Genomic DNA, 22477 nt, shown 5'->3' with positions numbered 1-22477 from the left:
GGTGGGGACAGGCCAAGTGTCCTGGTGACTGCCGCGAACTCCCAGATAGTTCTGTGGAACATGCACATGCGTGCTGGTTGACTATGGAGAGAAAACGCAAATAGGGCAGGATATGAACAGTTGTTGAATCTGGGTGGAGGGAGGTGGGGGGCACTCATTATATTAGTCTTGCAGCTTTGTCTGTTTTTGAAAGTTTTAGTTATAAAAATGGGGGGCCGAGTGCAGTGGCTCATGCTTGTGGTCCCAGCACTTTGGGAGGCTAAGGCAGGTGGATCACCTGAGGTCAGAAGTTCGAGACCAGCCTGGCCAACATGGTGAAACTATGTCTCTACTAAAAATACAAAAATTAGCCGGGTGTGATGGCACGTGCCTGTAGTCCCAGCCACTTAGGAGGCTAAGGTAGGAGAATCGCTTGAACCCAGGAGGCAGAGGTTGCAGTGAGTCGAGATGGCCCCACTGCACTCCAGTCTGGGTGACAGAATGAAACTCCATCTCAAAAAAAAAAAAAAAAAAAATTAAAAAACAGAAATGGATGGGCCAGGTGTGGTAGCTCGTGCCTGTAATCCCAGCACTTTGGAAGGCTGAGGCAGGTGGATCACCTGAGCTCAGGAGTTCGAGACCAACCTGACCAACATGGCAAAACCCCGTCTCCACTAAAAATACAAAAAAATTAGCCGGGCATGGTGGCGGGCACCTGTAATCCTAGCCACTCGGGAGGCTGAGGCAGGAGAATCGCTTGAACCCGGGAGGCAGAGGTTGCAGTGAGCCGAGATCATGCCATTGCACTCCAGCCTGGGCGACAAGAGCAAAAATCCATCTCAAAAAAAAAAAGAAAAGAAAAATGGGGGGGCCGGGCGCGGTGGCTCAAGCCTGTAATCCCAGCACTTTGGGAGGCCGAGACGGGCGGATCACGAGGTCAGGAGATCGAGACCATCCTGGCTAACACGGTGAAACCCCGTCTCTACTAAAAAATACAAAAAACTAGCCAGGCGAGGTGGCGGGCGCCTGTAGTCCCAGCTACTCGGGAGGCTGAGGCAGGAGAATGGTCTAAACCCGGGAGGCGGAGCTTGCAGTGAGCTGAGATCTGGCCACTGCACCCCAGCCTGGGCGACAGAGCAAGACTCTGTCTCAAAAAAAAAAGAAAAAGAAAAAGAAAAATGGGGGAACCACCCTCCAGTGGCTTCCCATGAGTAAGGGCAAGTGCACTCAGGCCCTGTTCCCCTGCCCTCCTCTCGTTCATGCCCCCACTGGCCTCTGCAGTTGTCCTCAGCCAGCCCCGTGCTGACAACTCAGGACCTCTCCTCCCTCTGGTCCTTGCTCAGGTGTCCCCTCCTCCCCATTGAAGCCACCCCACCCCACACACACTGCCACTCTCTGTCCCCCTGCCCTGCTGCCCTTTGTGTGTGACTTATCGTTTCTAGTAAATTAATAATCATCCATCACCTGTCTCCTCCCCTCTAGAATGTAAGCTCTATGGAGGCAAGGATTTCTGCCTTGCTTTGTTCAGTGCCGAACGCTCAGCAGAACACAGCGCACCCCCTCGACCTGACAGATGGGGGAGGCAGACGGATAGGTGGAGCAGCCTACTTCGAGTTGTCTCCTCAGCATCTAACCAGCGTCTAGCATAAATGTTTACTGAATAAGTGGAGAAATGTGTGACAATGTTCTTGATTGCTTGATGTACAGAAATTATCTGCCTCTTTGTTGAAGGCTCTTCAGGGTTACAGGTCACAGTCTAGAATATTTTGAATTTATAGAAATAATCATAATTTTCTGGTCCAAGGTAGTTCATTACCCGACTCATGGGTTTAATAGCAAGGACAGCTGCCCGATGTCTCAGGCACAACCTCCAGCAAGCCATCCACTTGTGTGTTTCAGGTGGCAGAGCGAGCTCTCTATTACTGGAATAATGAATACATCATGAGTTTAATCAGTGACAACGCAGCGAAGATTCTGCCCATCATGTTTCCTTCCTTGTACCGCAACTCAAAGACCCATTGGAACAAGTAAGAAAGAACTGGCTGCCATCTTTTTCAGTCATTTTAAAATGTGGCACGTTTTACTGCTATTTCAGTTAGAATAAATATCAGAATTTTAAATATCAGTTAAGAAACAAGAATGTCAATTGCTTTGTGGACTTATAAATTAAGTAGCAGTGTGGGTTGTTTCTGTGGCCCTTGATTTTACCACCTCACCTTCGTTCCTAGCCAGTATAGAGGCACATTGGTTTGCAGCCACCTCCCAGTAACAGCAGCTTCTAGGCTTCTTCCTGAGCACCCTGCAGAGAAGCTGAAGGTCTCCGCGGAGCTGATGGAGCTCAGCCCCCGCAGGGGCACAGTGGCCGCCGAATTCTCGGGGTGTCTCTTGAGCTCTGCAGACATGCACCCTGGAGGAGCCCCTGTCTGAGAGCCAGGAGCCACCCCACAGTGGCCACTCCCTAGAGAAAAAGAGGGAAGCCAGGTGACCTGAACACAGCCGCATTGCCCCAGGAGCAAAAAGCATTTCCTCCTCCTCCGCTCCTTCATCTTTTGACTTAAAGAGGATGAATAAATATGTTTACTGAGCAATAGTCTTCTGAGACTTTAAAAGGAAACTGTTGATATGGGTGCCACGTTATTTATTTATTTTTCTTTTTTAAATTTTGTATTTTATTTATTTTTAGACAGGGTCTTGCTCTGTCCCCCCAGCTGGAGTGTAGTGTGACAATCATGGCTCACTTCAGCCTGAACCTCCTGGGCTCAAGCAAACCTCCTGCCTCAGGGTCCCGAGTAGCTGGGACTACAGGCACCCACCGCCACCCCTGGCTAATTTTTGTATTTTTTGTAGAGATGGGGTTTTGCCATGTTACCCAGGCTGGTCTCGAACTCCTGGGCTCAAGTGATCCACCCACCTCAGCCTCCCAAAGTGCTGGGATGACGTGAGCCACTGCACCCAGGCCATCTTATTTATTAATATGGTATCATCTAATACTCCTGTTATTTAAAGAAATATGAGTATCTGAGTTTTTCTTTCCCCACCTTCTTTCATCTCTTTCCAATGTACATTGTAATTATAACTCAGAACTTAAAGAAGAGCAGCCCTCCTCCCTTAGTTTATGGGTGAGGAAGGGGAGACTTGGAGGGCATCCGCAGCCTAGTCTGCGGTCACAAAGCTGGTGAGCAGCACTCTGGCCCAGTGCGATCTCCTGACTCCCAATGTCTGTTGGGGCAGCCCTCCTGCTGTGCTGCACAGTCACCCTACTGCCGGCGGACTAGCCCTCTCCCATGCACCCTCTCTCCTTGTCCGCTCGGGGCTGCCGGTGGCACTGCCTCCTTCCCAGAATTCTGCAGGGCAGCAGCCAGACAGGTGTTAGCCCTGGAGCTCTGAGCCAGACCCCCAAGCAAGGGTCCAGCCAGTCCACTTGCATCAAGTCCTCTGAGGGTTGCCGCCCAGGAATTGAACAAAGAAGGGCAGGCAGATCAGAGTGAGGATGACTTTGGTTCACATTCCTGCCTTCCTCCTGACCAGCTACCCAGGGAAGTTAGCTCTCACCAGATCTTTCTCAGCCGGAAAAACTGAGAAAGTAAAGTGCTTTGCCTTGCAACAATCTTCACTTGGTTGGAGGATTACGATACAGTTAAAATGCATAAAGTACCTGGCTTATGATAGGCACCGAGGAAGCATTTGCTGTCGCTTAGTGTCTGTAGGGCCAGCAGCCGTGCTGACAGCAGTGGAAGCAGCAGCCAAGACCCTGGTGGCCATAGCGTGGTGGCTGTAGTTTTTAGTGCAGCACATCCACCCTCAACAGCCTGTTCTTTATAGCATTAATTTGTTTATTTATTTATTTTTGAGATGGAGTCTTGCTCCATCGCTGCCCAGGCTGGAGTGCAATGGCACGATCTCAGCTCACTGTAGCCTTTGCCTCCCAGGTTCAAGTGATTCTCCTGCCTCAGCCTCCCAAGTAGCTGGGACTACAGACACGAGCCACCACTCCTGGCTAATTTTTGCATTTGTAGTAGAGACGCGGTTTCACCGTGTTGGCCAGGCCGGTCTTGAGCTCCTGACCTCAAGTGATCCACCAGCCTCAGCCTCCCACCGTGCTGGGACCACAGGCGTGAGCCACCACGCCTGGCTTGCATTGATTTTTTTTTTTTTAATTGAGCGCAACAATGGCAACAGAAGCCCCTGGAGCGTCGCCGTGTTTCTTGTGTGTGGTTTAGTGTGGTATGAAAGTCAGCACAATCCATAACTGACTCAATCCCTGCCCATTGCAAAGAAAAAATGTTCTTTTAAGTGTTTTCTAAGTATGATTTGGGTTTTATTAAAAAGTGGATTAAGAAGTAATTATGATTTGAGGGTTAGGTTTTTTGGTATTTGTTTTTTAGCTACTGGCAATTGTTGCTCACAATCCTATGGGCCGAGCAGGCTCTGCTGTGCAGGCTTTCGCTGGTGTCTGCTGGGGGATCGGGGCTCTTATGTGGCTGCAGTCCGATGGCAGCTAGGACTAGAGTCACCTAGAGGCTCAGTTGGGACAGTTTGGCCTCTTTCCTTCTCCATGTGTGTCAGAGCCTGAGAACTAAGCATTGATTAAGCTGTTTTATGCTAATTTTATTTTCTCTTTCAAAGCTCTGTGTTGGCATTATTAAAATTAATTTTTCTGTCCTCAGGGAATAAGCTGAAAAGAAACTGACATTTATAGGAAATAAAGTATTGCCATTATTGTCGTCTTTATAATTTTGTCTTAATCATGTTTGTTCAGGTTTTAATGTTTTTAGTTCAGTTTCTGAGCAAGGTGGGTTTTGGCCACTGTCAGCCGGAGACAGTAAGTGGAGTGGCCTCCGTGGCTGTGTGAGAGCCACGCTGAAGAAAGTCTCCGGATGCGTGGCTGACTGTCAGAAAATGAATAACTGGGAATGAGCAGGTCTTGCCTTTTAGAGCTTGGGAAACCTGTGCAATGTGGGACTGTTGGAATATGGAGCAGCCTGAGTGTGGAGAGGCGAGGGCTCAGCAGGAACACGTGCTCCCAGGCTCACCGTGCGGTTTTCTTTACAGGACAATACATGGCTTGATATACAATGCCCTGAAGCTCTTCATGGAGATGAACCAAAAGCTATTCGATGACTGTACACAACAGTTCAAAGCAGAGAAACTAAAGTGAGTTGTTCCTTTCACAAATTACTGTTTCCAGGATTTTTTTCTTAATCCTAAGTAAACCTCTTCCACTGTTTTGTCCTAAAACGTTATTCTTCACTCGAAAGCAAAACCAGGCCTCTCATACTTGGAGAGCAAATTAAAACTGTGTTATGATAACGTATTTTGAAAGAACGGTGTCTAAAGTTAGCGGTTCTCCCCCCTTGTATTGCCAGATTAATCATCTTTGCAATAAGTGCTTATGTAGGCAAGAATCTAACATTCAGAATTTTTTCTTTTCTTGGCTATATTGGGCTTAAAGGCTATAATGTGTAGTCCATTTTTATGTTTATAAGGCAGGGATTTGAATTATATCCTGTGAGGTTTATACAAGAGAGCAGGAATCTTCATTTCAATGTAGCTTTATTCTGATTTAATTAACTCAGTAATGTGGGCGTTCTCTGGAATCTAGTCTGTGCTTTGCAAAATCAGGGTCCTGCCCTCATGTCTTTGAGCCCACATGTATCCAGGGATGATCTAAGTGGCAAAGTACTTCGTCCCTAGGCTGTGCAAGTCATAATGTGATTAAATAGTTGTTGGAGGTCTTCTTCCAAGTTGAGTATGGACTATTGGCAGATTTTATTTTTTGCTTGTCACTTAACTGGCTAAGGTAGATAAGCTTTGCACGAATGTAATTCAAAATACGCTGTGTATATATGTGCGTATGTATATGTGTATATATATATGAAACAACTGCCATTTAGTCATTCCTTAGACAAATACGTGAATATTTACCTATACACCAGGCCCTGTTTTAGATTCTGGCAATATAGCAATGAATAAAACCCACAAAAATCCTTGCCCTTTTGGGGTTTATATTCTGGGTAGTGTGGGGGGGAAAATGCAGACTACACCTAAGTGAACCATAGAGCGTGAGAGACAACGGATCCGTCAGGAAAGGGCCAGGGAGACAGGCCAGCCACTCCTCTAGAGCTGCCAGCTGCGTGGTCCGTTCTCATCTCAGCGCTCAGAGCGGTGTGCAGGTGGGAAGCACACAACTCAGAGCGGTGTGCAGGTGGGAAGCACACAAGCAGCAGGGCCTTCTGACGGCGGATCCTCCTCTCATGGAATCCCACAGCTTTCCCAACAGGACCTTAAAGGTTGTGTAGTACATTTTCTGGGTTAAAAAGCTTGGATCCTGGCCGGGCGCAGTGGCTCACACCTGTAATCCCAGCACTTTGGGAGGTCATGGCAGGTAGATCATTTGAGGTCAGGAGTTCGAGACCAGCCTGGCCAACATGGTGAAACCCCGCCTCTACTAAAACTACGAAAAATAGCCGGGTGGTCGTGGCATGTGCCTGTAATCCCAGCTACTCAGGAGGCTGAGGCAGGAGAATCACTTGAGCCTGGGAGGTGGAGGGTGTAGTGAGCCGAGATCGCGCTACTGCACTCCAGTCTGGGCGACAGAGTGAGGCCCTGTCGCACACACACACACAAAAAAAAAAGACTTGGATCCAAGTTAAGTGATTGACTGAAAGTCACGTGCCTATCGCAGTGGAGTCAGTCAACAACCCAGGTCTCCTGGCTCTTAAGACGTTTCCTTTTTAATATTGTAGGAATGGGAATACTGGCTCCTTTGACACTGGTCGCTTTACACTGTCCTGCAGTCTCGTTTCTTCAGTGGATATATGAGCTTCTCATCGAAGTATGTAGGTCCCATGAAGAAACAACCGACCAGGGGAAGGGCAAGGATGGAGACATAAGACTTACTTAGATTAGATTTCTTTTAAGAATTCCAATTCTTGGTCATGTTAAATGTTCTGATATTTTCTCATGTTTAAATCTCGGTTCATTCTTCATGCTGTGCTGAGCACTGTGCAGTGTGGGGAGATGGAGCGGAGGGGCTGCGGGAGGAGCCGCTGGCTGTGCCCAACGTGCCTGTGCCTTCGCCCCTTCAGCGTGTTCTTGTGTCTGATTCATCTCTAACACAGATGACATTTTACTGTTTTTCAGAGAGAAGCTAAAAATGAAAGAACGGGAAGAAGCATGGGTTAAAATAGAAAATCTAGCCAAAGCCAATCCCCAGGTACTAAAAAAGAGTAACATGAAAACGCCCAGGGTTACTTGAATGTTTTTATAAGATAGGAATATATGTCTTCACCATGGCGGGGGGACGTGATTTCACTAACGTTGTATATGAAAATGTCTGCAATAAAAAGTACTTTTAAACTTTGTAACCCTCCTCTTGTACAAGTACTTATTTTGCCCCATATCGTTTTTACCACAGAATTGACTTTTTTTCTCTGCTTTTTAAATAAGATCTGAATCTGATTAATATACTGTGGTAAAAAGAAAACTCGAATACAGTCCAAGACTATGTATGCTTCCTCTCTCAAATGTCATAGATGCTGTCGCTCAAACAGCACTTCCCTTTCTTTTTCATATGAAATTATTTCTAAAAGAAAGGAAATTAGATTGGAAATAGAGTAAGTATGACGTTTTGATGTCTTCTTCTTTGTATGAGGTTTCTGTAAGCCCAGGCTTTTATCATTACAAATTAGCTGTATTCTGCCACGTTAGCAGCTAACCCTCCTTCCCTCCCCAGCAGCGGGTGCCAGTGTGCTCTGGTGAGTCCGCGCCGACGGCCGGACGTCCCGGGGCTGCCGGGGCTGCCGGGGTCCGGGAGGGCTTCCTGGTGTCATGGTCTTTGGGTTTGATGTACACTGGTCTAAATGCTTAGAGCATTATGACAGTTGTTTCTTCATGTTCTGTGTGCCTAATTATAACAGTGCCTCTTAAAAAGAAAATCTTTTTCAGAAAATCTTTTGTCTGAATCTTTGCCACTCTAAGAATTCTCAAGCTTTCCTTCAACTCTCCAGAAAAGATTTTACCGGACAATGTGTTTCTTTTAGCGAGAGATGTGCGCAGTTATCTAAGTTGGTTTTTAAATTTCTCTGACATTTAATAAAAAGTTATACATGAATATAAAGTTAAAAGTATATATTTACCTATATAACAACATATTGGTTTGTATACTCTGAGAAAACTACAATCAAGAAACTCAGATCAGGAAAACTGAATGACATTTCTAATAGTGAGCCCTTGAGTCCACCTAAAACAGGTAGCCAACATTTTTCTAGCAGTATTTATTCATACTGACATACAAATGCTGTTTTAAGATTACTGTCTAAAACTGTGTAGTCCTTAATTGAGGTACATAGCTATAGGTATCTACTTTAATGAATTGAATTTATGTTGAAAGTGTGCTTAAAATACTGAAACTCGTTTAAAACATGGTAACACTATAAACCTGGGCAAGTTTATAAGGCCCAGCCCTGCCTGACGCTACGGTGCCTGTCTTGCTTTGTTCTGAAGAGCCACAGACAAAGTAGGTGCTGACAGTCCTCAGGATTGTCAAGGACCTCAGCACACATGCAGTTGAAATCAATAGCCTCAAAAACATGTGAGAAATGAATACACACACACACACACACACACACACAAACACACGCGAATCAGAAGGTCTGATTTTATGTACCTAGAATATAGAAATAGCTTATTGGAAAAATTGCACAAAATCGTTACATTACAAATCAAGAGCTGGTTGTTTGTATTGACAAACATGGCCCAGTTTCACTCCCATACATACTGTACATAACCAGTGTTTCTTCCAAAATACGTATTGCTCTCTTTTTTCTTTTTCTCAACTTTTCCTGAATGTTCTCAAGTAACTTTATGTATGCTTTTTGGTTGCTCTCTTTACAAACGTCTGTGGTGATGGCAGGCATGCCGTGGTTTTGCCTAGGAGCTTTGATGAACTGTGATGCTGGGAGCTTAGCCCTGCCTTGTCCTCATCTCTGTGTTGACACCATCTGTGACACAGTCCCCATGAGTCTCATCCACATGCTCTAGTTGCATGGCACATGGTCTCCAAAACAGAAAATACTTCATGGGTCAATACCTCAGAGCTGGAAACTCTGGCCTCGTACTTGCTTCTCATTCTCAGGAGAAAATCTCTAAATTCTCATCACTGCTTCGCATTATAACAGCAACAAAAAGTCACCAATTTTGTGGATAATACAGTCCATTTATTTCTGTAGTGAAAACAGGTTTTCAAAGTTTGGTTTTCCATCTCAGATCTGCCTGTGGAGAATGGGCTTGCGGGCTTTGTTTTTAAGGTGGGTTCCCAGGGACTCCCTGTGTGTTCCCCCATGCCCCCCGTCCTTGCAGACTGAGCCTTCATCCACTCAAACGCGTGACAGCACGTACCCAGCAGGCGTTGGGGACCCGGGAAGGCTGCGGTGCCCTCAAGACTGCATCTTGTTTGAGCAGTTGTGGCAGCTTTGTTGGGGTTTTTAATGTCACACATGATTTAATTTTCTAAAATCATGAAATATTGGCAGTGTCTAACATAAATGTGTTTCTCCTAATCCATCAAAAGGGGCCGTATAATATTTTACTACTCACTTACCCCAGCTTTTGTGGGAACTGTATGAAATGAAGTCAGGTACTTCTGTGAACTCAGAGTAGCTGTGGCTCAGTGTTTGCAACGACCAAAACTGCCGTGAGCGGCCTGGGGCAGGGTTGGGATGGATGCCTGCCTTTGCTTTGAGAGAGGAGCTCATGTGAGGAATGCACCTCAGTGAAGGTTTTTCTTTTGTTTTGTTTGAGGCGGAGTCTTGCTCTGTCGCCCAGGCTGGAGGGCAGTGGTGTGATCTCAGCTCACCACAACCTCCGCCTCCTGGGTTCAAGCAATTCTCCTGCCTCAGCCTCCCGAGTATGCTGGGACTACAGGTACCCGCCACCACGCCTGGCTAATTTTTGTATTTTTAGTAGAGACAGGGTTTCACTATGTTGGCCAGGCTGGTCTCGAACTCCTGACCTTGTGATCTACCCACCTCGGCCTCCCAAGGTGCTGGGATTACAGGTGTGAGCCACCACACCCGGCCTTCAGTGAAGATTTTTATTCCTAGTCGGAACCCTCTCCTGCCGGTGCCCGCTATGTAAGGTTTATTTTGCTGTGAACATCTGGTGGCATTCTCGTGTGGGGACACTGTCCTTTGCCCCAAGGACAAACTCCAAGTGAACCAAACTCCAAGCAAGGGCTGTTGGTGGGTCCCGTGGAAAGCACTGCTTGTCGCCTGGAGTAGTCAGAAGCTCTAGAAGTGCTGGTGTGAAACAGTCCCCGCAAGTCTCAGGAGTCTTGCAGCCACTTAGGTTTCTGTATCTCCCCACCTGACTGAGCCCCCTCGAGGACAAGGTGCTGTGTCCTGAATTGTGGTTCTAAGGACACAAAGATGAGAACAAGACATAGCCCCCAGCCTCAGGGAGCTTACAGTCCATTAGGAGAGGCAGGTGAATTCAGCTCAGATGATGAGATTGTATTAAGAAGACACCGGGGGGAGTGTGCTGGAAATGGCAGGACCGGCTTATTCGTTCCCATCTCTAAAGAAAGACACACACAGTACAGGGGCCTGGCCTCTTGGTTTGACTGAGGGGGTCACCCAGTCAGACTTGAGGGAAGGTGCCCGCGGCAGAGGTAGAGAAAAGCAGGGACATGGTGGGTGGCAAGTGTTGGCCCTGGTGGGGTGTCAGTTATGGGGAGGGCTGGTGTGATGTGCTGAGAGGTGAGGGTGGAGAGGGAGCAGAATTCCCTCAAAATGTGAGCAGATATTAAAGAGCCATAAGGGCAACATGGCCCAGCCCGACTTGCATTTTTGCAAGCTCTTCTGGCGCAGCATGGACGGAGTGCTGGGGCCGCTGGGGTAGGGGACGCGTGTGGAGATGTGTGGAGATCGTGGTGCTGGGCGGAGCTGTGGGAGTGAAGGCACAGGGCGCTGAGGACCTGGTCCGACTGGCATTCGAGGAAGGAACCCAGCCGAAGGTGTGCGCCCCGGCTGTTTTGGGAGGAAGGGGAAGCCAGGTGGGTCCAGAGTTGAGCAGCAGGGCCTGGGCCTGGAGGCATGGAAGCCGGGGTGAATGAGGAGGGGCAGGGGGTTGGGAAAAGGCTGAAGGTGGCCCACAGAGGAAGGAGCCCAAGATGCCTGGAGGAGAGGCTGGGGTCACAGAGACCAAGAGGGTGCAGGTTCAGGGCTGAATAATGGCGTTCACGGTCTTCATTCCTCAGAGAGGTCCAGTGAGGCAAGGCCGGGAAGGGCTTAGCAGCCAGAGGGCACCCATAGGCCTCATGCCAGAGGAGGCTCCATCAGAGGTGAGGGCCGACACCGGACGGTGGCTGAGAACAGAGCTGCTCTGGGCTGGCGGGGTGTGAGGGGCAAGGGTGAAGCAGGTCGGCAGGAGGGCGCTGCTGTGACGGGGGTGCAGCCTGAAAGAGGCCGAAGCTGTGGGACTCTCTGGGCAGAGAATGGAGGGGTGTGGATGAGAGCAGCCTGGGCAGGAACCCCCGCTCCCCTCTCCTGAGCTCAGAGGCCCTGAGCAAGCTACCAGCCCCTCCATGTCCCAGTTCCCCCATCAGCCAGGTGAGGGTGGCAGCACACACACGACCATGCAGGACAAACAGGCGCCCCGCTCACAGCAGACACAGGTGCCGCTTCCTTCGCCTGTGCCCTCAAAGCGAGCAGACGCTCGTCACAGTCATGCTGTCCCGCACACCCTGTCTCATGGAAACTTCGCAGCCACCCTCCAGGGTGACCTTACCCCTGCACTACACTCATGGAAGCGGAGTCAGCCGGGCCCAGTGACTGCAGGCTGAGCCATCTGCATTTCCATCCAGAGCACAGGGAGAGTGAAGAAGTCCCAGGGCCACCCGTAGTGAATGGAGAGGGAACGTCAGGCTCACCCAGGCTGTGTTTGTTTTGGTGGAGAGCAAGTCACCCAGGATGTGATGAGAGGGTTTCATAAGCAAGCCGGGAAAGTGGGATAAAGGGGAGAGAGAACCATGCCAGCTGCCTTGATGAGAGGACATGATCGTGAGAGGAAAGGGAAGAGAATCATGAGGTTGGAGGTCGCTGGCAAAGAATGGGCGGCCAGAGGTGAGGGTTCCAGCGGTGAGACAGCTCCCGCCACCGAGCCCAGGGCGCGCCCTCGCGCTTGGCTGCTCACGTGGTCAGAACTGCAGAGGCTGTGGGGTGTGGGCCAGGGTATGGGTCACTGTCCATCAGGTGCAGAGGGGCCAGGAGGGGACCAGCTGCTTTGCTGTCTCCACTGAGTGCTTTCTGGTTTCAGAAGTCAGCAAGGCGCGTCATGTTGCAAGTGTAGGCGAGTGTCCCACTGAGTGAGCTTCGTGCGGGAGAGGGCCCTGGGGGGGTGGCAGGGGAGATGCGTCCCTGGCCAGGATGAGAAGCTTGGAGTTCAGAGCCTGGGCACCTAACAGAGTGACTCCACACTTTGCATTGCAGTACACAGTGTATAGTCAAGCCAGCACCGTGAGCATTCCGGTTGCAATGGAGACAGATGGGCCTTTATTTGAAGATGTGCAGATGCTGAGAAAGACAGTGAAGGACGAGGCTCATCAGGTAAAAGTGCACTGAGCTCAGCTGGGCACCCATGACAGATAATTGCTTAAGAAATGCACATACTTTTGGTAGGCGATGTGATTTGCATCAGTGCCTTCTGTTTAAGCTGAAATTAAAAATTAAATTTTGCTAGCCCTATAGGAAATACTGTATCTATAGATCTTAGTGATCAAATTACTAGAAACAGTTTTTAAGGATTAAGTATGTGCCTAAGATTTGTATCTCCATTTACTAACAGTAGTAGTAATCCCAACTCTTAACTATTCTTTAAATGTTAACTCCAGCAAAATCGAAAGCTTCACAGCCATATCCACCCCTCGCTTTTTCCTTCACAGCCCTCTGGCTTCTGCTTTGGCCCAGAGATGCTCCCTTTTAGCTCTTCACAGCAGGTGCTAACAACCCCTTCCCCAGGACACCTCATGCCCCTCGCCCCCCTCACCCCCCTCGCCCTCCTCATGCCCCTTGCCCCCTCCCCCCTTGCCCCCTCACCACCCTTGCCGCCTTGCCCCCTCACCCCCCCTCGTCCCCCTCACCCCCTTGCCTCCTTACCACCCTTGCTCCTGCCCCCTTCCCCCCCCCCACCCCCCTCATCCCCCTCGATCCTCTCGCCCCCCTCCCCCTTGCCCCCTTCGCCCCCCTCGCCCCCCTCACCCCCTCCCGGGCACTGTCTTTCAGTGCTTATGTCACAGGCCAGCTCAGGTAACAGCCCTGCTCGAGTGGTTTTCTTTCCTTTGTTGTGGAATAAACATGTAGATCACCCCGATTCAAAGAGAGCCTCCTACCACTCTTATTCCTCAACTGGGCCTGTAGACACTTAGGACAACTTACTCAGTTCCTGCTTGAGTTCAAGGAGCCTTTCAACTGCTGTGTTTCCCTGAGCATCCCTCCCTGTTTCAAATGCCTGTAAACTAAAAAAGGAGTCCCAAGTGGTCTGGAGACATTGGCCTTTCTCCCTGAGAAACTTGAACCTCTTTTTGACCAGGGAAATAATTCCTGAAGACATCCTGTTCTAAAATTCTGAGGTGAAAAGTGAAAGTAGGCACCCTGCCTGTGGAGTGGCCATTCTTTTATTCCTTTACTAGATTAAATAAAATATATTATTTAAATGAATGCCCCCCATTTTTTTTTTACATTTTGAATGTGACTCCTAGAAGATGGGGAATTAGCACATGGCTGGCGCCATATCCCAGTGGGGCTGCACTGGTCCCAGCTGCTTTCTCGGAGTTGCACAGGAAGGGGCTCATGGTGCCAAGCTCCCACGGTAGCCACGGTCATTGGTCTCTTCTGCCCCTCTAATTCCTCAGCTCAGGTTAAGAGCAAAATAGATGACTGAATGCTGCTTTTAGCTCATCAAAGCCTGAAAGTACTAGAAATACAGTGGAAAAGCCCACTGAACACTCCGAACATCGGTAACTAATATTCTATCTAATTCAGTTGGATTCCATACTTTCCTCACAATGAATGTTCTTAGCAATGAATAGATTTCATCACAAATATGAAAATCTGTGTATATTTCTCTCTTTGTGGGAGTGTTAATGTTCTCCCTTCTTGATATTTTATTTAACTCAGGGATTTAAGGTCGCCTTTTTGCCATTTTGATTTTTGTGGCTTCAAATTTGCTAAAGACTTGTAAGCTGATCTTGTTACTGCACACAGAAGGAAACCACAGTTAGTGTTAAGACACGAGGCTATACACAGTTTAAAAGCCAGTTCTTGGCCGGGTGTGCTGGCTCATGCCTGTAATCCCAGCACTTTGGGAGGCCAAGGCAGACGGATCACCTGTGCTCAGGAGTTCGAAACAAGCCTGGCCAAGATGGTGAAACCCTGTCTCTACTAAAAAATACAAAAATTAGTCAGGCGTGGTGGCAGGTGCCTGTAATCCCAACTACTTGGGAGGCTGAGGCAGGAGAATCGCTTGAACCTGGGAGGTGGAGGTTGCAATGAGCCAAGATCGCGCCATTGCACTCCAGCCTGGACAACAAAAGCAAAACTCTGTTTTAAAACAAAAAACAAAAAAAAACAAAAAAACGATTCTTACACATTAAATAGCTTAGGGTTGGGGAATTTTTCTTTTTGGTGTAGCCTTTGACTTAGGTTAGAATTAAAGCTAGACAAAGAATAAACTATGTCCAAAATGTAATGTACCTGAAAGGTATGTACATATTTGCAATTTAGGTCCTGCTCTGTAGTAGATCAAGAACTCGATCAAGAATGCAAACCAAAATAGCATTCTGCCCTGAGTAAAACTGCGTTTGAAAGTCAGCCCTAGTATCTGTGTGATTTTCGGGGCCCCGGAACTTCCAGCTGCTCGGTCTGTCCACTGCCCTTGGAAAGGGGCACGTCCCCTCCTGGGAGGGTTACCTTATACGGTGACAGGAAGGAACAGGTCCTGTGGCCATCCACTTGTCTAGTTCTAAATACACACACAGGCAGGACAGTTGTTGGAGAACTTCTGTAGCATGTCTGCTTCCTTGTTTTCACAGTTCTTGCAATTGTGTTCTGTCACCGGGTTTTCTGTGTGACTGACATTCTTACAACAGTGATTCCCTCACCTCATCCTTAGATCGCTATGAATTGTGTTCCTGAGTCAAGACTCAGTATCATTGAGATGTCAGTTTTCCCCAAATTAACATACTCTCCGTTAGAATCTCAGCAGGCTTTTATCCTCAAGAAATTGAGAAAGCTAATTCTAAAATTCACATGGAAATGCAAAGGATGTAGAATAGCCAAAACAACTGTGAAAAAGAATGAAGTTGGAAGACTAATAACACTATGCAATTCCAAGACCTCTTATAGTTTTTGTTTGTTTGTTTTTGGAGACAGGTTCTCACTGTGTCACCCAGGCTGGAGTGCAGTGGCACGATCACAGCGATCACAGCACACTGCAGCCTCAACCTCCTGGGCTCAAGCAATCCTCCTACCTCAGCCTCCTGAAGTGCTGAGATTACAGGTGTGAGGCCCTGTGCCTGGCCTGACTCCTCGTAGATTTCTGTGGATCAGTTGAATCAGTTGAATTCAACATATCCAGATGAAGGTATTTATGGAGTGCAGTGTCTAGGTATAATATTTGAAATGATAAATTCTACTCCTTTTTTTTTTTTTTTTTTTTTTTTTTTGAGAGACAGGGTCTTGCTCTGACACCCAGGCTGGAATGCAGTGGCAGTCTTGGCTCACTGCAGCCTCGGCCTCCTGGACTCAAGCAATCTGCCCACCTCAGCCTCCCAAGTAGCGGTGACTACCGGCACCACCACATTCAGCTGATTTTTGTATTTTTAGCAGAGACAGTTTTACCATGTTGGCTAGGCTGGTCTCAAACTCCTGGTCTCAAGTGATCTGCCTGCCTCGGCCTCCCAAAGTGCTGGGATTACAGGCGTGAGCCCACCACACCCAGCCAATAAACTTTTCTAAAGTTGAAAAATGTTTGGAGTGGTTTTCCTAAAATTCTGAAAAGCACTATTGTTAAAGCAAAAAGAAGGTACCAGTTCAAGGCTGCAGTGAGCTATGATCGCACCACTGCCCTCCAGCCTGGGTGACAGAGCCAGACTCAGACTCTCAAAACTTTTTTTTTTTTTTTTAAAAAGGTACCAGGATGCAGGAAAAATGTATGTGCACAATTTGTTGACCAAATTGACATAAGAAATTATAGCTAAAAATTAAGCTTTTTTGGTTTTTATATAGAGTCATTTGAAGATATTCAATGCCCTTTTAATTTTATTTTCAGCTAACTTTATTTTTCCAAAATCATTTCACATTTCTCTGAGATGACGTGAGGGTTGGCTTGGGACGGGTGTGAGCGGTGGTTGAAGGAGTAGCTGGAGAGAGGGAAGCAGGCTCTGATGCTGATGGATGGAGTAGGCTGGATTTTTGTGGAGAAATCAACCATGTATTTACCTATCCTTTATTTACGTTTCCTTCAAGAAACTAGTATAACCCTAGTCAGAACATTCAAAGAAAACTAGCACATATCATGTGAATGGCATTTATATCACAGACATTTAAAATGTTTGCAATTCTCATTTTTAACAGTTGGTCGGGAGAAAAGCATCACCAACCATGCAAGTAAGGAAGGTGTAGAGAGACGGAAGGTGGTCAGTGCAGGTACTCATTATTCAGCGCATAGAGCACATGGAAGGCCTGTTCTCCAGGAAAAGAACTGACGAGTTAACATGTACATGAAGTATTTTCCCTTTTGTCCATGTCATTCCAGCTTGTGATGGTCAAAACAAAGAAAGAAATTTGGCGACTGGGAGGCCGAGCACAATGGCACACGCCTGTAATCCCAGCACTTTGGGAGGCCGAGGTGGGCGGATCACCTGAGGTCAGGAGTTCGAGACCAGCCTGACCAACATGGTGAAACCCCGCTTCTACTAAAAAACAAAAAATTAACCGGACGTGGTGGTGGGCGCCTGTAATCCCAGCTATTTGGGAGGCTGAGGCAGGAGAATCACTTGAACCCAGGAGGCCAGGAGTTTGAGACCAGCCTGGGCAACACAGCAAGACCTCATCTCTAGGAAAAAAAAAATTAGCCAACCATGTGGTGTATGCCTGTAGTCCTAGCTACTCAGGAGACTGAGGCAGGAGGATCCCTTAAGCCCAGGAGTTCAAGGCAACAGTGAGCTGTAATCACGCCACTGCATTCCAGCCTGGGTGACAAAGACCCTGTCTCTAATTTAAAAAAAAATTTTTTTAAGAAATTTGGTCCCTTAAGAAATGTTGATTATTTCTATCCCAAATTAAGTAGTAAAGTTTGAATGTACACCTTTAAAGAGGAAGAAAACTTGCATAGCCATGTATGCCCAACCCCTGGTGTTCTTTCAGCACTTAGGGTTTACACTGAGCCTTCCGGGTCTGCCCGTGGGCTGCAGAAGAGAGGCCGCCTCTCACTGACCTGTGTCTCCCGCGGTCCGCTCCGCCCTTGCCAGCATGTTCACCTGCACATCCCCTCCGCCGGCCCTTCCTCGCCCACCGTCTGCGTGCTGTCTTCTCCCTGCCTCCTGTCCTCATTTTTTTGCCTTGTGGATAGTAAAATTATTCTCTGCTTTGCACATCAGTTCAATTTAAAATGTCTAAGCAGAAAGGCCCAGATATGTCCACCGGTTTTCTGTCCTTTCAGAAGCTCTCGGGTCATGTGTGTGTTCTCAGTTTGCATTCACTGGTTGCAGCTCCAAGCTTTTTACTGTTGCCTTTTTCTAGGAAAATGTTTCTTCTCTTTGGAGTGCCTATTGCAGCTGTAATTACATATTTTAAGTATATAAAAATCTTGGTTTTGTTTTGCTTTACTTTGTTTTAGAGATCAACATAGAATGGGCATAAAATTCAGGGTAGGATTTCAACTCTGAGTTTCTCATGGGTTGAAGGTAGACATGCTCTGCATCCTCACACACTAACACGCTCTCACAAGTACCGTGATGGGTGAGGGGACCGTGACCTTCACCATCTCCAGAAGTGGAAGATTCTCCCAAAACCCTCACGCTGGTTTCCAGGGGGAAAACAAATCCAAAGTCCTGCCCCTACCATGAGTGAATGTGAATATTCAAATAACATTTCTAGAAATCATCCTAAAGTGATGTGACACAAAATTCTTTTTAAACCTTGACCTGATTGCTGTTTTCATCGATACATTTGCAGAGAACCCTGCTGGGAAACACTTAGCAAAAATTTGAACTTTTCATTCAGGATTTCTGCAGATCCTTGAATTTTTCATTAAAGCGAAGGAAAATGTATTTTACATCCATACCAAAATCAGACATCTGGAATCTGTGAGGCTTGTGTTCTTTCTGTTGTCAAATGATTCACTTAAATTTTGTCTGCTAGACGTACCACCAAAGTAACTTAGTCTCTTTGAATACACTGAACAAAAAGGAAGACTTAACTCTGATTAAGAAGCTTTATCCAGAGAAGTTTCTAACTAACTGGCCGTCAAGTCTGGCATATACATCATGTTTGGATGATTTAGATGGTTTATTGTTTTGTTTCAAAATATTGGTATTAACACAGTGTCTCTACTTTTAAACTGGATTATGTGTTTATTCGTGGAAATGGATGCTTTGATATGTAAACTCTCCAAATTAAGTTTCCCTTTTATTGCAGATACAGTTATCCAAATCTTCATGCAGAAATGGGATTCACTTAATTTTTTTTTAAGTGAAACCAAAATTTCCTAGACTTTACGAAGACAATGGATTGGAGAAGAGAGTTTTTTTTTTTTTTTCAATTTGATAGATGTTTGAAATCCAATTTAAATATGTTTTTCATTCATTTTTTTTCTTTGCCTCCAAGGAAATTTCTACTTCTTTTTTTTTTTTTTTTTTTTTGAGGTGGAGTCTCGCCCTGTCACCCAGGCTGGAATGCAGTGGTGCAATCTCGGCTCGCTGCAACCTCCACCTCCCAGGTTCAAGCGGTTCTCCTGCCCAGCCCCTCAAGTAGCTGGGATTACAGGCATGCACCACTACACCCAGCTAATTTTTGTATTTTTGGTAGAGACGAGGTTTCTCTGTGTTGGTCAGGCTGGTCTCGAACTCTTGACCTCGTGATCCACCCGCCTCGGCCTCCCAAAGTGCTGGGATTACAGGCGTGAGTGACCGCGCCCAGCCGGAAATTTCTACTTCTTGAAATGCTTCTGTAGGGGACATGCCGATGAAACGGCTTTAATGACATTTATGAAATAGGTTACTTATGAGATTTACTAAAATGCATGAATTATGCAAATTAGAGGTACTGAGTCCTTTGTATAAGCACTGCACATTTCAGAAGACCAAAACGCCAGTATTGAACACACAGGCCCTCACACGAGTCACGATTTTTAGTAGCAAGACATTTTTGGCGTATTTCCATGATAAGACATACGCCGTTTCCCTGTGGCCAGGGTGCCAACAGTGAGTGGGTGAGGCACACGTGCCTCGAGGTTATCCTTTGACTTCCACCTCAGAAGTAAGCTTGCTTTTCAGATAGCTTAGTTTGTAGCCAACGCCATTGCATTTCTAATTCCAGGCACAGAAAGATCCGAAGAAGGACCGTCCTCTTGCACGCCGCAAGTCCGAGCTGCCTCAGGACCCCCACACCAAGAAAGCCTTGGAAGCTCACTGCAGGGCTGATGAGCTGGCCTCCCAGGACGGCCGCTAGCCTCCGGGGTGCCGCATCGGGGCTGGGCCCGCCAGTTCTTTTCTGGATTCTGTAGAAAATACATACTTTCTGTGCCATACCAATCAGTTACACTTAAAGCTTTCTTGGACCCCGTTCTGTAGGCAATAACGTGCGTCCGCCTCAGCGCGAGATTAGGAGTTCAAACAATGGTGACTTCCCAGAGCCCGCTGGCAGAGCCACGGGTTGACGACGGTGTCCTCACAGTGTCGTCACCACCCCAGCATAGTCCACGTCAGACTATTTCACAAAGTCAGAGCTATAGGAAAGCACCCTGCCCTTCATCTTCATGTTCTCCCAAATGCAACTTAGGATCTTTTAACATAGGTGGTTCTGTGATAACGTCAATGTTTTCCAAATCAAAGGAACACTTTAAAAAGTATGACCTATTTTTTAAGACTTTACAGCCTTTGAAATGGTTTCCACGCGATTGTTACGCCAGCAGTTCTCGTTTGTTTGTTTTTCAATCTCAGTGAAATGGCTCTTTGCTTTCGAGTTCTCACACAACGTACTGGGAAAAGGACAATCCTCAACCGCTGGTATTTTCTAAGGGGTCTCTTCACTTTGATGAGTGACATGAATACCGTGTCTCCTTCTCTTGTGTGTACCTAAAGCCATATTTCCAAGTCTGTGGTACTCCAGGATTCCAGGAGTAAGCTTGTAGAAGAAATTTATTTTAAAAGAGATTGCTCTGAAATTTATCTTAAAAGAGCTTGCTCTGTCTACCTTGACAGAAATTGGAGTTTAAAAATTATGTGTTCATATTGTTATTTGCAGATTTCATTTCCATCAACTTAAACATTGTTGACCTTCAACAAGGCTCTTGAATTCATAAAATTATAGTCTCTAAGAATTCCACATGTGATGGAAAGTTAGAGCCAAATCATTTTGAGTTAAGCCAGTTCTTAGCCTAACGCAAACTGCAGCTGCCTTTGAGCGTAAAGTAACACAACAGCGTTGCACGGGACCGGCAGTGCCGCTGCCTTCCCCAAAGGCTGCAACGCGGTTCTGAGAGCTTGGAGGAGGCACCAGCGAGGATGATGTTCAGTGGGGCTCTTTCTGTTGCAAAGAGCTCACATTATCAACACCTCGTAAGGAAAATACAGTGTCTGAGTTTTCATCGGTCTTCAAATGCTGCTATGTATTCCACAGACTTCCTTGCATGTACTGAGCTTTTTTAGATGGAATAGCACAAGGAGAAAAATCTTTAAACTTAGTGCTTTGTCTATTCATTATTTCTCTCAGGGTGGCCAGTATTTTGACTTATTTATCCTGCTTGAAAGCTACTTGAGATGTGTACTGCTATTCTAAACACGTGATTCTAGTTTCTTTCATCTCTGGCATAAGATTATATAACTTAATGTTAAGTGTCTTGATGCATAAAAGACAAAATCTGGCTTTTTTTTAGGATCTGGTTTTTCATCGAGGTCTCGGGTATCCTTTTAAAGATTGTGAGAAGCAGACATTGCTCCTTGTGCAGCTCTAGTGCCTGCTGCCCACTGCTGTCATTTCAAGCCACTGGCAATGCTTCTGTCCTCGTGTCTTGGAGGAAAATCACCTGGGGGGAGGGGACTTCTTGTGTCAAGAGCAAGTGCAGGTATGAAATGCGAAGACTGCCCCAGCTAAAAGTGGACAAGTCCACTTTGTGAGATGAACACTTCCTGAGAAACTTGACGAGTATCTCTCCATTTTACCATTCTGAAAACTTATCATTCAAAAAAACAGTTTTGATGCCTTCTCCTTTTGAGGGAAAAAGGGTGCTTTTTATTGTATAAAGCAGCGTCTTATGTATTTTGATATACCATTGTTTGAACTTCCGTCTTTAGCTGATAGATTCTCAAATATCCTTGATTTTGGATGTTCAGTATGTTTGTGAGAGAGGTTTCTGGGAAGACTCTCTTTTCGCCCTAGGGAAAAAGCAAAATATCAATGTTTGGTTGACTGTGTAAAGCTCAGTGTGTAAGAACATCTTTTTGTCTAGGTTTTCTTTCTGCTCTTTATTGAAGACAAACACTCACCAAAAAGAAAAAGAAAAGAAACCAATTTTCTTTGGCAAGAGTATTACTTAATATTCTGGCCTCCTAAAGGTTCCCTAGTTAGTACTTGGACTCCTGTGCTAATTGTCAGCTTACATATCATTGTATAGAGACTGTTTATTCTGTACCAAACTGATTTCAAAAGTATTACATTGAAAATAAACCGGTGACTGTTTTTCTTCATAAAGTTCTGCGTTTGGCATCTTCACTCTTTCCAGAATGTATCTGTACATCAGAAATGTCACTATTCCAAGTGTCTTTTTAGTGTGGCTTTAGTATGGCTTCCTTTTAATATTGTACATACATTGTATCTTTGTTTTATGGTAATAAGTAATAAAAATGTAGACTTCATATTTTGTACAAAATGTCCTATGTACAGAATAAAAAAATTCATAGAAACAGCAAATATAGGTAAGTGGCACAATTATTTTTCTTTAGGAAATACCTGTAACTTTATGCATTAGTGAAATGTTAAGTACCGACATATTTTTTAACATTTTGTAATTCAGAACTTTTTGTTTTGACCTTGTTTATGAAGAGAAACTTCAGACACCTGCCATTTAATATGCTCTTTTATCTAATTTTCAAAAACTAAGAGACGGTGTATCATATGGACTAAATAAAGAACATGTGAATTTTATTGCTCATCATGAAACTAAATTTAGCCATGGTGTTGGGCAAGCTGGCTCTGACGTGATCGGGTTCCCGTTAGGTCAG

The 22477-nt window shown here is 46.2% G+C and overlaps 1 protein-coding gene across 11 annotated transcripts in view; it reads left to right on the top strand.

Moving 5' to 3' along the window:
- The window catches only part of PPP2R5C (protein phosphatase 2 regulatory subunit B'gamma), a 167621-nt gene extending 145455 nt beyond the window's left edge, over positions 1 to 22166 (top strand). For 3 of the 11 annotated variants that reach the window (XM_050796719.1, XM_050796729.1, XM_050796724.1), the window contains 5 exons: positions 1879 to 2006; positions 5032 to 5133; positions 7123 to 7195; positions 12468 to 12584; positions 19575 to 22166. In XM_050796719.1, coding sequence (XP_050652676.1) covers positions 1879 to 2006; positions 5032 to 5133; positions 7123 to 7195; positions 12468 to 12584; positions 19575 to 19706 — 552 coding nt within the window. In that variant the 3' untranslated portion in view covers positions 19707 to 22166. Of the gene's footprint in view, positions 1 to 1878; positions 2007 to 5031; positions 5134 to 6725; positions 6815 to 7122; positions 7205 to 12467; positions 12585 to 16610; positions 16683 to 16791; positions 17202 to 19574 lie in introns of those variants that run through there. The other 8 variants (XM_050796721.1, XM_050796726.1, XM_050796720.1 and 5 more) reach the window with 7 other exon arrangements.
- The last annotated feature ends 311 nt before the right edge of the window (positions 22167 to 22477 follow it).

This window comes from Macaca thibetana, chromosome 7, assembly GCF_024542745.1.
Source record: "Macaca thibetana thibetana isolate TM-01 chromosome 7, ASM2454274v1, whole genome shotgun sequence".
Taxonomy (NCBI): domain Eukaryota; kingdom Metazoa; phylum Chordata; class Mammalia; order Primates; family Cercopithecidae; genus Macaca; species Macaca thibetana.
Note: the sequence above shows the minus strand (reverse complement) of the source record. Positions and strands in the feature narration are given on the sequence as shown.